The 14,827-nt window shown below is 37.9% G+C and overlaps 1 protein-coding gene across 4 annotated transcripts in view; it reads right to left on the reverse strand.

Moving 5' to 3' along the window:
• Nucleotides 1-14,494, reverse strand: part of RXFP1 (relaxin family peptide receptor 1) — a 139,165-nt gene extending 124,671 nt beyond the window's left edge. For all 4 annotated transcript variants that reach the window (XM_053216777.1, XM_053216776.1, XM_053216778.1 and 1 more), the window contains exon 1: nucleotides 14,078-14,494. In XM_053216777.1, coding sequence (XP_053072752.1) covers nucleotides 14,078-14,156 — 79 coding nt within the window. In that variant the 5' untranslated portion in view covers nucleotides 14,157-14,494. The remainder of the gene's footprint in view (nucleotides 1-14,077) is intronic.
• Between the last annotated feature and the right edge of the window lie 333 nt (nucleotides 14,495-14,827).

Genomic DNA, 14,827 nt, shown 5'->3' on the forward strand with positions numbered 1-14,827 from the left:
AATTAACTTCATGTGTTGATGGCCACCTCAATAGTTCTTTTCTCAGAAAAGTTTTGTAGACACAATTTCCTGATTTACCATGCTACTTTTTTTGCCCCCATACCTGTGTATCTCTTTGTATTTAATGACATAATTTCAAGTAACTTGAGTCCATTAAGTTTTGTTGGGGCAGTCACTTCCTGTCTTCTCCCTGAGCTACTTTTTTTGCCCCCATACCTATGTATCTCTTTGTATTTAATGACATAATTTCAAGTAACTTGAGTCCATTAAGTTTTGTTGGGGCAGCCACTTCCTGTCTTCTCCCTGAGCTATTTGGTCACACTGAAAGACTTTACTGAACCACAGTCTGTTGGGTCTTTGCTCTTTCAGTTATATTTTTTACTGGTTGTGGATGAAAAGCACACAGTTCTCCCAATCCTTCAAGGGCTGAATTTCTGGATTCTATTTCTTTTTCTTTTCTTTTCTTTTTTTCCCCAAACTGGACAATTCTCTGCTAAGTTTATTTGCTTTTTATAAAATCTTATGAAACATAGACAATGACAACCAGCAACAGCAACAACTAAATTTCTATAATCTCTTGTCCTAGGATTATAAATTCTTTAGGTACACCATCTGTTTGCCAGGTTATCAATGGTGACAGTATTACTAAGTGCTTTGTCACTATGCAACATGGATAACTATCCTTAAAGCTTTGACAACAGTTTCTTTCCTATGTGCCACCTGGCCTTTAAGTCAATGCCATATGTTCTCTTTTTGTTATGACAGCACACCATGTCTAGTTACCAATTTCTGAATCAGCCAGTATATGCTAGGTGTGGCGGGGGGGGGGGGGCTGCAGTAAGAAACATCTCCCATGGAAGTTTATTTCTCACATTATGATCACTCAGGGACCCGACAATATTCTGTCTTGATACATATTTCCACAATTGTTGTGGTAGGAAGAAGGGAAAGTGGTGTGCCATACCCTTGTCCTAAGACATGACAGGTGATAGTTTTAATCACATGACTTTATATTGAATGACTAAGTTGCCAATTTCCCAGTCTGGGATGGAAGAATTATTATTGCTTTCTACCCTTATCAATTATCAGTTATGCCTGCATTTTAGCTTTTCTTATTTATGACAATCCACTTCCCATTTTTGTATTCATCAGAATTCCCTGGAGTGCAGATGACAGAAATCCAACTCAGTCAAGTTCAAGTCTCTTTGTCTATTTCCATAGGTCTCTTCCTCCTTTCTCTATTTTTTATCTCTGCTTTTCTATGCTTTATTACTTTAGATAGATTTTCTCTGTGTGGTTGACATAATGGCTGTTGTTAATCTCTGGTTCTTATCTTTTCTGGTCCATGATCCCCAAAGCAAGGAAACATCTTCTTGTCTAATTAAAGAATTGTTGGTGCAGGTCTCTACTTTTAGGTTACATGTTTGGCCATGAATTAAGCATTGTGTCTACGAGAAAAGAACCTTATAATTATCTGAGACTAGGTTTTGCATTTACTTTATGATTAGAAGGTAGTATAGGACACATTATCAGAAGAGAGAAGATGGGTAGGATTAGTGAGCAGATACACAGTCTACCAAAATCCAGAACTTTCCTCTGCCAGTAAGTATAGAAGGAAGTAGCACCAAGGCTGAAAATGTTTAGGAGATGTTCAGAGATAGTATAAGTAAGAAGAAAATGGGGCAAGGGTTGGGGATGAAGACTGAGAAAAAGAAAGATTGACAAAGGTAAAGACAGATGGTAAATAATTTACAAATGGTAACTAAAATGGATCAGTAACTAAACTGAGTGAGAATGTTGTCAGGTTTTTTGAGTTGGTGTATACGAACTTATGGAGATCATGAAAAGTAATTGTCACAATAGTCATAAAAGCAAATATTAAAAAAGTAACATATAATTATGCAATTAAGTTTATGATTTTGCTATGTGAAGACAGATCGGTTCTGTCATATTCCTCTTCTCCTGGTGAGATAACACTCTTCAGGCTGTGTGACTAAAGTAAGAAGGTGTTGGAATAAGAAATCCTAGTTGTGAAAACAAAAATGTGTCTCCTATTTCTCGTTTAATCTTCTTTTAGAATTACTAGAGGTCAACTGGGATTTCTAATTTATGTTCCAGGGCCATGTTAGCTTGTCATGAAATAGCTTCAGGGAATTTCTCAGCTATTGCCCCTTCTAGAGACTAATCGAATTTGGGTCTGGGGGTAAAAATCTTAATGAAGACATTTTTTGGCAGCTCCTGATTCCTTACATGTTTATAGCTTGCTGTTTACCTTTTGAAATGTGAAGTTGGGTTTTCTCCACAATGTGTCAATCTGTAAATATATCAAATAGACATACATTTATAAAGGTCAAATGCCATACCAAATTTGCTGTAGGGAAGTCAGGAATTTTCTGGGTGGAATATTGTGGTACATGTGTACTTGTTGGAACCAAGGGGGAGGTGGCAAGGAGGTACTAGAGAAACAACAGCTTCAATCCTGGCATAGAGGGACAAATTGTGGACTGAAGCTAAGGGGAATCATGAAAATTCACACTGCAAGTACCAAGAATCAAACAAGTACTTAAAAAAAGTTAAGGTACTAACAATTATTGGGCACTAACAATGAATAAATAGGAAAAAAAGGCAGGTGGGAGGAGAATGAGGTTCTGGAAGTAGATGCTTAATGAGTCAACCTTGTAGGATGGACCTCTTGCCTCGGAGACTATTATTAGGGAGGAGACGGGACACTTTAGACTTTGTTCTTGATACCGGTATATGTCTGGTACCTGATTCCTGGTGATTTCCTGAAGGAGAGAAGCTTGAGAAAATAGTGATGCACTAAAGGATTGGGTAGAATAGGGTTGAAGAGACAATGAATCCAGGTGTGTTATGTCAAATTAGTCAATTGATTGTTACCTTTATTTTCTCGCATGTCTTTGATGATTGTTATTGGATTCATCTTTTTTTCTTTTTTTATTTAAAAATTTTTTTTAACGTTTATTTATTTTTGAGACAGAGAGAGACAGAGCATGAATGGGGGAGGGTCAGAGAGAGGGAGACACAGAATCTGAAACAGGCCCCAGGCTCTGAGTGGTGAACACAGAGCCTGACGCGGGGCTCAAACTCATGACCTGAGCCGAAGTCGGACGCTTAACCGACTGAGCCACCCAGTCGCCCCTTTTTTTTCTTTCTCTAAGATAAGTAGTAACTATTCTTTACCTCCGGCAATTTACTCATCTTTGTTAAGTAAAAATAAATTTTATTTTTGAGAGAGAGAGAGAGAGAGAGACAGAGAGTGAGCAGGGGAGGGGCAGAGAGAGAGGGAAACACAGATTCTGAAGCAGGCTCCAGGCTCTGAGCTGTCAGCACAGAGCCCAACGCAGAACTCGAACCCACGAACCTTAAGATCATGACCCGAGCCAAAGTCGTATGCTTAACCGATTGAGCCACCCAGGAGCCTCTCATCTTTGTTAATTTTAAAGTTAATTTAACTTTATAAGTTAATTTAGAATTCAGACTTTATAAGTCTCCACATCATAGTAGTGAGTCCTTTCCTTTGGAAAGGCTGAGAGAACTGGTGTTCTTAGCATCATTAAAATGAGTTTCTCGAGAAGGTTGTTATTAAGACCACACTTGATTATTAAATGACACAATAAGAAAAACAATCCAAAGTCCTGAGAAGTAAACTTGTCACCTTGAAGTTATCCTCGCCACAAAATTCTCTTTACCTGCCCTAGTCAACGTGCAGCAGAGGGGTTAGTTTTCAGAGAGCTAAACAGTGAGAGGCAGTCAACAAACTTGTTAGCTTTTAAAAGTGCTTCAAATTAACATGAAAATACACAGGATGTAAAGTCGACTAAAATTCAGTTCTTAGGCACACATATTTAATAGTGTGAAGTTTTAAATCATTACTGAATGAAAAATATTTCCTTTAGACATTAATTTACACCATAAGATTCAGGAAACTGATGTGGGGCAGTAATTTGTTACAAGGCTACACTTATTCTCTAACATATGATGCGCATTTAGGATTCTAAGGTAAGTTGATTTTTTGATTAAATTCCATTTCTTACATTATCACATAATTGGTGACAGAATACATTGCACAAACTGGAAATGAAAAAAAAAGTGACTTTGTTTTAAAAAGAGGTACAAATAATTGGTAGCAAACCACACCCATAATCATGTACGCCTTTAGAAAAATTTTACTTTACATGCAGTTAGAGTTTGCTTTGTAACTTTTGGAAGATCTGTAAACATGTGGAGTCAATTTTAACTCAGTTAAGCTGTTTTTTAAGAGTTATACTGTGTCTTTAACTTTGTATTATTCTGAAATGAAAAATACGTTTGTTCTTTGGAAACTATCTAAAAACTGAGGTAAAATAAATTGTTGTGCTTAAACTTAAAAATATGGTAGAGGGGAGGAGCCAAGATGGCGGAACAGCATGGAAATCTTTCGTGTGTCTCGCATCCATGAAATACAGCCAAGCAACACTAAACCACCCTACACACCTAGAAAACTGACTGGAGGATTAACACAACAATCTGCACAACCTGAACCACAGAATTCAGCAGGTACGCGGAGCGGAAAGCTGAACTTGGGGAGCGGTAAGGGAGGTGATTTTGCGAGCAGAGAGAGGACTGGGGGGGGGGGAGAATATGGGAAAAGCACCCCTCCCCAAAAGCAGCTGCAGAGAAAGTGGAAAATTGGAAACAGCCGCAGGGACTAAACTAAAAAGGGAGAAAGGAGGAAGGAGAGGGTTTACATTCCATTGAGACTGTAAACAGGGGGAGCGCAAAGGCTGCAACTCAGCAGCTCGATACCTTGTGGTGCTCTGGTGGGAAGGGCGAATCTCCAGGAACAGAGTGGGGTCCGGGAGGTTCTCAGGCCACACGGGGAAAAGCGGTTCCACTGCTGTAAGGACATTCGGTAGAGACTGTTGAAGCCACATGGTCCCAGCAGACCCCAGAAAACGGCCACATTCGCTGGTGCTGGAACAAGGTCGTTAAGGGTGAGGCCCGGTGCCAGATGTGTGTTATGATTTTCCATAATCCCTGAAAAGATGCTGCTACACTATCTCGCGAACTTTTTCCGGGGCGGCCTGGCACCTGGCCGCAGTCTCGGGGCACCAGCAGAAGCAGGGTCCGGCAAGCGTTCCTGGGTGCAGCCGACATTCAGCCATTGCTCATTCGGCCATTGCTCCGTGAGACCTTCCCGCAGAGGGGCGGAACGGGCCAAAGCCGCAGTCCTTCAGAAGTAAGGGGCCGGGGGAAACAGTTGCATCTGAGACAAAACTCAGGAGAGAGGTACTGCCTGGGGCCTGGTCAAAAAGCGGGGAGTGGACAAGAGCTGAAGACAGAGGACAGGTGTGCAACTACTGTTCGGGGGAACAGACTGGATAGCTGGGTGGTGCCTTTTTCACCTAAGGGCCCCACAACACTCCACCCCAGTAGACTAGCAGCGCCATCTAGTGGAGAACAGAGTCTTTACACTGAGCCCCGCCCAACCGGGCCAACCTTGCTCTTCAAGAACACAAGACTCACTGCCTGCTTAGTTTATGGACTATAAAGTGCTACATAGTCTGACTTCTATGACTTTTCCCCTATGGGGAAAATGAAGTAATTTCAGTCCTACTTCAATCTGTTAGCAGGTCCATCAATTCAGTTTTCTTTCTTTCCTTCTTTTTCTCTTTTACACTTCTTTTCTTTTTCTTCATTACAGAAAGAAAAAAAATCATTTTTATTTTTAATTTTTATTAAAAATATTTTTCTTTAATTTTTATTACTATATTTTTTACTTTTGTGTAAATTTTTTCAAATTCTATAATACTTCCATCATTTTATTTTAGTCTACTTCAGTGTATTCACCTTTTTAAATTTTCAAATGATTTCCTTTTCTTTTTATTGAATGCAGAAAGAAACTTCATTTTTACTTTCAATTTCTATTAAAAATATTTTTCTTTAATTTTTTACTATATTTTTTGCTTTTATGTAAATTTTTTCAAATTCTATTTTACTTCCATCATTTTATTTTAGTCTATGACAGTGTATTCACTTTTTCAAATTTTTGAATAATTTTCTTTTTTCCTTTTTCTCTTTTTTGTTTCTTTTTTTTTTCTTGAATACAGAAAAGAAAAAAATTCATTTGTATTTTTAATTTTTATTAAAAATATTTTTCTTTAATTTTTTCTACTATATTCTTTACTTTTGTGTATACTTTTTCAAATTCTGTTTTACTCCCATCGTCTCATTTTAGTCTACTTCACTGTATTCATTTTTTCAAATTCTCAAATGATTTCCTTTTTTTCCTTTCTTCCCCCACCTTTTTTCCCTCTAATCTGCCAAACCACTTTCAACACCCAGACCAAAACACACCTAGGATACAGCATCATTTATTATATTTTTATGTGTGTGTGTTTTTAATTTTTTAATTTTAATATTTTTTAATTTTAATTTTTTTCTTTCAATTTTTCTACCTCATTAATTCCTTTTCTCCCTTCAAAATGACAAAATGAAGGAATTCACCCCAAAAGAAAGAGCACGAAGAAACGACAGCCATGGATTTAACCAACACAGATACAAGCAAGAGGTCTCAACCAAAATTTAGAATCACGGTAATAAGAATACTAGCTGAAGTCAAAAATAGATTAGAATGCCTTTCTGCAGAGATAAAAGAAGTAAAAAATAGAATGAAATTAAAAATGCTATAACTGAGCTGCAATCACAGATGGATGCAGTGGTGGCAAGGATGGATGAGGCAGAACACAGAATCAGTGATATAGAGGACAAACTTATAGAGAATAATGAAGCAGAAAAAAAAGAGGGAGATAAAGGCAAAAGAGCACGATTTAAGAATTAGAGAAATTAGTGACTCATTAAAAATGAACAACATCAGAATCATAGGGGTCCCAAAAGAGGAAGAGAGAGAAATAGGGGTAGAAAGGTTATGTGAGCAAATCAGAGTGGAAAACTTTCCTAACCCGGGGAAAGACACAGACATCAAAATCCAGGAAGCACAGAGGACCCCCATTAGATTCAACAAAAACTGACCATCAACAAGGCATATCATAGTCAAATTCACAAAATACTCAGGCAAGGAGAGAATCATGAAAGCAGCAAGGGAAAAAAAATGTCCCTAACCTACAAGGGAAGACAGATCAGGTTTGCAGCAGACCTAGCCACAGAAACTTGGCACACCAGAAAGGAGTGGAAGGATATATTCAGTGTGCTGAATCAGAAGAATATGCAGCCAAGAATTCTTTATCCAGTAAGGCTGTCATTCAAAATAGAAGGAGAGATAAAAAGTTTCCCAGAAAAAGGAAAATTAAAGGAGTTTGTGACCACTAAACCAGCCCTGCAAGAAATTTTTAGGGGGACTTTTTGAGGGGAGAAAAGATGAAAAAAAAATATATATCAAAAGCAACAAAAGATTAGAAAGGACCAGAGAACACCACCAGAAACTCCAACTCTACAAGCATCATAATGGCAATAAATTCATATCTCTCAGTACTCACTCTAAACATCAATGGACTTGAAGCTCCAATCAAAAGACATAGGGTAACAGAATGGATAAGAAAACAAGATCCATCTATATGCTGTTTACAAGAGACCCACTTTAGACCTAAAGATACTTCAAATTGAAAATAAGGGGATGGAGAATCATCTGCCATGCTAATGGTCAACAAAAGAAAGCCAGAGTAGCCATACTTATATCAGACAATCTAGACTTTAAAATAAATATTGTATCAAGAGATGCAGAAGGGCATTATATAATAATCAAGGGGTCTATCCACCAAGAAGACCTAACAACTGTAAACATTTATGCACCAAATGTGGAAGGACACAAATATATAAATCAAAGAACCACAAACATAAAGAAACTCTTCAAGGGGTGCCTGGGTGGCTCAGTTGAGCGTCTGACTTTGGCTCAGGTCATGATCTCACAGCTCGTGAGTTTGAGCCCCATGTCAGGCTCTGTGCTGACAGCTTGGAGCTTGGAGCCTGCTTCAGATTCTGTGCCTCCCTCTCTCTATGCCCCAACCCACTTGCATTCTGTCTCTGTCTCTCTCAAAAATAAATAAACATTAAAAAAAAATTTAAAAAAGAAAAAGAAACTCATCAATAGTAATACCATAATAGGAGACTTCAACACCCCACTCACAGCAATGGACACATCATCTAATAAAAAAAATCAACAAGCAAACAATGGCTTTGAATGACACACTGGACCAGATGGACTCAACAGATATATTCAGAACATTTCATGCTAAAGCAGTAGAATATACATTCTTCTCCAGTGCACATGGAACATTCTCCAGAATAGATCACATACTGGGACACAAATCAGCCCTAAGTAAATACAGAAGGATCGAGATCATACCATGCATATTTTCTGACCACAATGCTATGAAACTCAAAATCAGCCACTTGGGGACTGAGGAACATCCTACTAAAGAACGAATGGGTTAACCAAGAAGTTAAAGAGGAAATTAAAAAGTATATGGAAGTCAATGAAAATGATAACACCGCAACCCAAAACCTCAGGGATGCAGCAAAGGCGGTCATAAAAGGAAAGTATATAGCAATCCAGGCCTTCCTAAAGAAGGAAGAAAATCTCACACAACCTAACCTTATGCATTAAGAAGTTGGAAAAAGAACAACTAATAAAACCCAAAACCAGCAGAAGACAGGAAATAATAAAGACTAGAGCAGAAATTGCTATCAAAACAAAACAAAACAAAAAACACAGTAGAACAGATCAGGGAAACTAGAAGCTGGTTCTTTCAAAGAATTAACAAAACTGATAAACCACTAGCCAGTTTGATCAAAAAGAAAAAGGAAAGGACCCAAATAAATAAAATCAAGAATGAAAGAGGAGAGATCAGAACCAACACAACAGAAATAAAAACAATAATACGAGAATATTATGAGCAATTATAATGCCAATAAAATGGGCAATCTGGAAGAAATGGACAAATTCCTAGAAACATATACACTACCAAAACTGAAACAGGAAGAAATAAAAAATTTGAACAGATCCATAACCAGTAAGGAAATCGAATTAGAAATCAAAAATCTGCCAAAAAACCAGAGTCCAGGGCCAGATGCCTTTCCAGGGGAATTCTACCAAACATTTAAGGAAGAGTTAACACCTATTCTCTTGAAGCTGTTCCAAAAAATAGAAATGGAAGGAAAACTTCCAAACTCTTTCTATGAAGCCGCATTACCTTAATTCCAAAACCAGAGACCCCACTAAAAAGGAGAACTATAGACCAATTTCCTGATGAACATGGATGCAAAAATCCTCAACAAGATATAAGCCAACCGGCTCCAACAATACATTAAAAAAATTATTTACCACCACCAAGCGGGATTTATACCTAGGATGCAGTTTCAATATCTGCAAAATAATTAACGTGATTCATCACATCAATAAAAGAAAGGACAAGAACCATATGATCCTCTCAATAGATGCAGAGAAAGCATTTGACAAAATACAGCATCCTTTCTTGATAAAAACTCAAGAAAGTAGGGATAGAAGGAGCATACCTTGAGATCATAAAAGCCATATATGAACAACCCAATGCTAATATCATCCTCAATGGGGAAAAACAGAGCTTTCCCCCTAAGGTCAGGAACAAGACAGGGATGTCCACTCTCGCCACTGTTATCCAACAAAGTATTGGAAGTCTTAGTCTCTGCAATCAGACAACACAAAGAAAGAAAAGGCATTCAAATCGGCCAGGAGGAGGTCAAACTTTCACTCTTCGCAGATGACATGATACTCTATATGGAAAACCCAAAAGAATCCACCAAAAAAAACTGCTAGAACTGATTCACGAATTCAGCAAAGTTGCAGGATATAAAATCAATGCACGGAAATTGGTTGCATTCCTATACACCAATAATGAAGCGACAGAAAGAGAAATCAAGGAATTGATCCCATTTACAGTTGCACCAAAAACCATAAAATACCTAGGAATGAATCTAACCAAAGAGGTGAAAAATCTATATGCTGAAAACTATAGAAAGCTTATGAAAGAAACTGAAGAAGACACAAAAAAATGGAAAAAGATTTCATGCTCCTGGATAGGAAGAACAAATATTGTTAAAATGTCAATACTACTCAAAGCAATCTATATATTTAATGCAGTCCCTATCAAAATAATACCAGCATTCTTCACAGAGCTAGAACAAATAAACCTAAAATTTGTATGGAACCAGAAAAGACCCCGAATAGCCAAAGTGATCTGGAAAAAGAAAACCAAAGCAGGAGGCATCACAATCCCAGGCTTCAAGCTATACTACAGAGCTGTAATCATCAAGACAGTATGGTACTGGCCCAAGAACAGACACTCAGATCAATGGAACTGAAAAGAGAACCCAGAAATGGAACCACAAAGGTATGGGCAACTAATCTTTGACAAAGCAGGAAAGAATATCCAGTGGAATAAAGACAGTCTCTTCAGCAAGTGGTGCTGGGAAAACTGGACAGTGAGATGCAGAACAATGAACCTGGACCACTTTCTTACACCAAACACAAAAATAAACTCAAAGTGGATTAAAGCCCTAAATGTAAGACAGGAAGCCATCAAAATCCTTGAGGAGAAAGCAGGCAAAAACCTCTTTGATCTTAGCTGCAGCAACTTCTTACTCAACACGTCTCCAGAGGGAAGGGAAACAAAAGCAAAAATGAACTACTGGGACCTCATCAAAACAAAAAGCTTCTGCACAGCAAAGGAAACAATTAGCAAAACTAAAAGGCAACTAATGGAATGGGAGAAGATATTTGCAAATGACATATCAGATAAAGGTTAGTATCCAAAATCTATAAAGAACTTGTAAAACTCAACTCCCAAAAAACAAATAACCCAGTGAAAAAATGGGCAAATGGCATGAATAGACACTTCTCCAAAGAAGACATCCAGATGGCCAACCAACACATGAAAAAATGCTCAACATCACTCATCATCAGGGAAATACAAATCAAAACCACAACGAGAAACCACCTTACACCTGTCAGAATGGCTAACATTAACAACTCAGGCAACAACAGATGTTGGCAAGGATGCGGAGAAAGAGGATCTCTTTTGCACTGTTGGTGGGAATGCAAGCTGATGCAGCTCCTGTGGAAAACAGTATGGAGGTTCCTCAAAAAAAAAAAAAATAGTACTACCCTATGACCCAGCAATTGCACTACTAGGCATTTATCCATGGGATACAGTTATAAGGGACACATGCACCCCCATGTTTATAGCAGCACTATCAACAATAGCCAAAGTATGGACAGAGCCCAAATGTCCATCGATGGATGAATGGATAAAGAAAAGGTGGTATATATATACAATGGAGTATTACTCGGCAATCAAAAAGAATGACATCTTTCCATTTGCAAGTATGTGGATGGAACTGGAGGGTATTATGCTAAGTGAAATTAGTCAGAGAAAGACAAAAATCCTATGACTTCACTCATATGAAGACTTTAAGAGACAAAACAGATGAACATAAGGGAAGGGAAACAAAAAGAATATAAAAACAGGGAGGCAGACAAAACATAAGAGACTCATAAATATGGAGAACAAACTGAGGGTTACTGGAGGGGTTGTGGGAGGGGGGACAGGCTAAATGGGTAAGGGGCATTAAGGAATCTACTCCTGAAATCATTGTTGCACTATATGTTAAGTAATTCGGATGTAAATTAAAAAAATAAATAAATACAGTATAATAATTTTAGACATATTTTTATTTGAAAGAATGGATATTTATAATATTATTTACTAAAATTCTTTTAAGAAATATTATGAGGTTGATACATTTTAGAATCAGAAGTATGAATGTTTTAATTTTCTTCAGTAGTATTTTAAAGGTGTTTTGTAAACACTTTTTGTTTCTTTTCGGACCTCTAGGACAGTCTCTAACAGTGGTTTTTCATAGTGTGGACCTGAGAAGTGGTTACAAACACGAATTCTCCAGTCCTTTCTACTGATTCATAAATTCAGGGGTGGAGCCCGCTCACCTGTAGTTTAACAAGCTTTCCAAGTGATTGTGATACACACAGGCTCGAGAAATGTTGGTCTAGAAGGTGTGAGATCTGTCTTGTCTCATTTGACCCATGAAAAAACAGTGAAGAATTTTTGTCCTCAAGTAGAAGTCCCACTCATTTGAATGGGTAAAACCATATTGCTAAAGAATACCCATCAGCACAGATCATTAAACAAAAACAATGAGAGTTCCTTTTATGGCGACTTTTCAAGTTGGCAATGTGGAAAACAAGCCACAATAACAATGCAGGAAGACTGCAGGGAAAATTATGTTTACTTAATTTCCAGAAAAATGTATTTTTGAAAGTGGTTAAAAATTAAAATGATGGTAGTCTAGAAGACCAATCAGTGGCTTGAAATAAAAACTATTTTATCTGTTAATTGTTTATTTTGGAAAATATGTCTTAGGAACCTATGAAGGAATTTTAAGAACATTAAATGTTTGGGGCTCCTGTGTGGCTCAGTTGGTTAAGTTTCTGACTTCTGCTCAGTCAAGATCTCATGGTTTATGGGTTCAAGCCCTGCATGGGGCTCTGCACTGTTGGTGCAGAATCTGCTTGGGATTCTCTCTCTCTGCCCCTTGCTCTCACTCTTGCTCTCGATCTGTCTCTAAATAAATAAATAAACTTAAAAAAAAAGAATGTTAAATGTTCTCTTAATAATGTAGGAAGCAACGGGGGAAATGTATATAAGCAACTGGTTTTACATAGCCTGCTTTTGATGGGGACAAAAAAAAATCTTGTATTTTAAATAGCCCATGTGAGGCCCAGTGATTTTAGAAAGTTCTCTTACGAAGACCTGAAGCCAAGCTCTATTTAAAACAATTTTTTTTTCAATGCTTATTGATTATTGAGAGACAGAGCACAAGCAGGGAAGGGACAGAGAGAGGGAGACACAGAATCCAAGGCAGGCTCCAGGCTCTGAACTGTCAGCCCAAAGCCCGATATGGGGCTCAAACTCATGAACCCCGATATCATGACCTGAGCTGAAGCAGACACTCAGCAGACTGAGCTACCCAGGCACCCGCAAAAGTCAAGCTCTATTATTGGAACCAAACTTGGGCCTGCTGTATCTAATTCCAAGTGAAACACCTGTTCGTAGATCACGTTGCCATTTTAAGTGCAGTGAAGCAAATGTAATTGTGACTTGGATAGTTGTAGGAATAAAGATTATTGCCAAATGCCATATTACAACCTGATGAAATATTTCCTGAACTAATTTACATTAACTGATTTACTTCATTGAAAAAATACACACAGTTCTTAAAGAATCTCCAAGGTTATGTATGGCTTCTCCCACTGAGCTAAAAGTGATTTCAGTTGTATAAGTAAGCAGGCTGTGGTTACCAGCTGAACAGATTTTCTTTCTTTAGAAGCAAATGATGTAAGTAATAGTTACGAATGTCTAGTGTAGAAGAGGGTTTGTTTTGTTGAGTTCTGCATTTTAATTTAAATGTCTACCCATGTTATTTAAAAGAGGTTTCAGAATTTTGCAGTTATAAAAAATTGTGTACCTTGGATTTAAGTGGAAATGATCTAATGTGAAAAGGTAAAAATAAATAAAGACAAATAATGTTATGATATTTATATGTGGAATCTAAAAAAGCTGAACTGGTAGAACCAGGGAGTAGAAGGGTGATTACTGGGGGCTTTGAGGGTGGTGGAGGAATCAGGAAGTTATTGTTTAAGGGCATAAACTTGAAACTAGAAGATGAAGAGTTCTGGAGATCTAATGCGCACCATGGTTACTATAGTCAATAATACTGTATTATGTACTTGAAAATTTCTAAGAGACTAGATCTTGTCTGTTCTCACCATAAAAAAGAGATGTTAATTATGTGATAGCAAAGAAGTGTTAGCTAAAGTTACAATGGTAACTTTAACTGTAAGGTGTGTAACAATGTTATATGTAAATTATATCTCAGTCAAAAAGAATAGACTGGGTGTATTTTTTCTTGAGCTCAAGTAAGAAGTGGTTATGAGACCAATGCAGGAAATGTTAAATTTTCTTCACTTTTCTAAATACATTAAATATGATTCTACACCCACACCCACCTGGCTCCATTCTTCTCTTCATTGGATAACATAGGAATCCTGGACCCTGGATGTCCAGGGTGGTCGCCATAGTTACCATTGCTTTTTTGATATGTGATTGTAGATGTCAACAACTTTGCAGCCCTGTTGCTTGAGACAGTGATGCTGTTTTCAGAGCCTGGCTCCTCTATAAGGTCAAACACAGTGGACGTTTACCCTTACCTTCTAAGCCAGGTGTGTAAGGCTCAGAACCCAGGTCTCCACTTTCTGCATGAGAACTTTTCTTCCCCTTTGAAATATTGCTGATGAGCTGGGTGCAGACTCAGCACTTACAGAGCCTGCCATCCTGTGGACCTCCTAGTCTTGCAGAAGCCAAACCTCTCACTGGAAACTTAAGCTAAGTCCCTCTTCTGGTCTAGAGTGGCTGCTTTCCCTATGTTTCCCTCAGGGACCCCTGGAACTCTAGTATTTCCTGGATTGTCACAATAGCAGGTTCTTTTTTTTTTTTTTTTTTTGAGAAGTTTCTAAAATCTAATCTCTAATCTCTTTCTCCCCTGGTAAAATTGAGACTGGGAACAGAAAGATTTGGTCATTCTTTAGGGAAAGGAAGTTGAGCAAGACTCAAGGGAGTACAGAATAAGCATGCCACATCTATGGCTAAGGAGGGGCTGCACTGAAAGCCCCAAAGGACTCACTTTCCTTTCCAACCAGACTTGCTCTAAAAGCAGGCAATGGCTTCTCAAAAACACCAGTGTCCTAGGGGCCCTAGCA

This window comes from Acinonyx jubatus, chromosome B1, assembly GCF_027475565.1.
Source record: "Acinonyx jubatus isolate Ajub_Pintada_27869175 chromosome B1, VMU_Ajub_asm_v1.0, whole genome shotgun sequence".
Taxonomy (NCBI): domain Eukaryota; kingdom Metazoa; phylum Chordata; class Mammalia; order Carnivora; family Felidae; genus Acinonyx; species Acinonyx jubatus.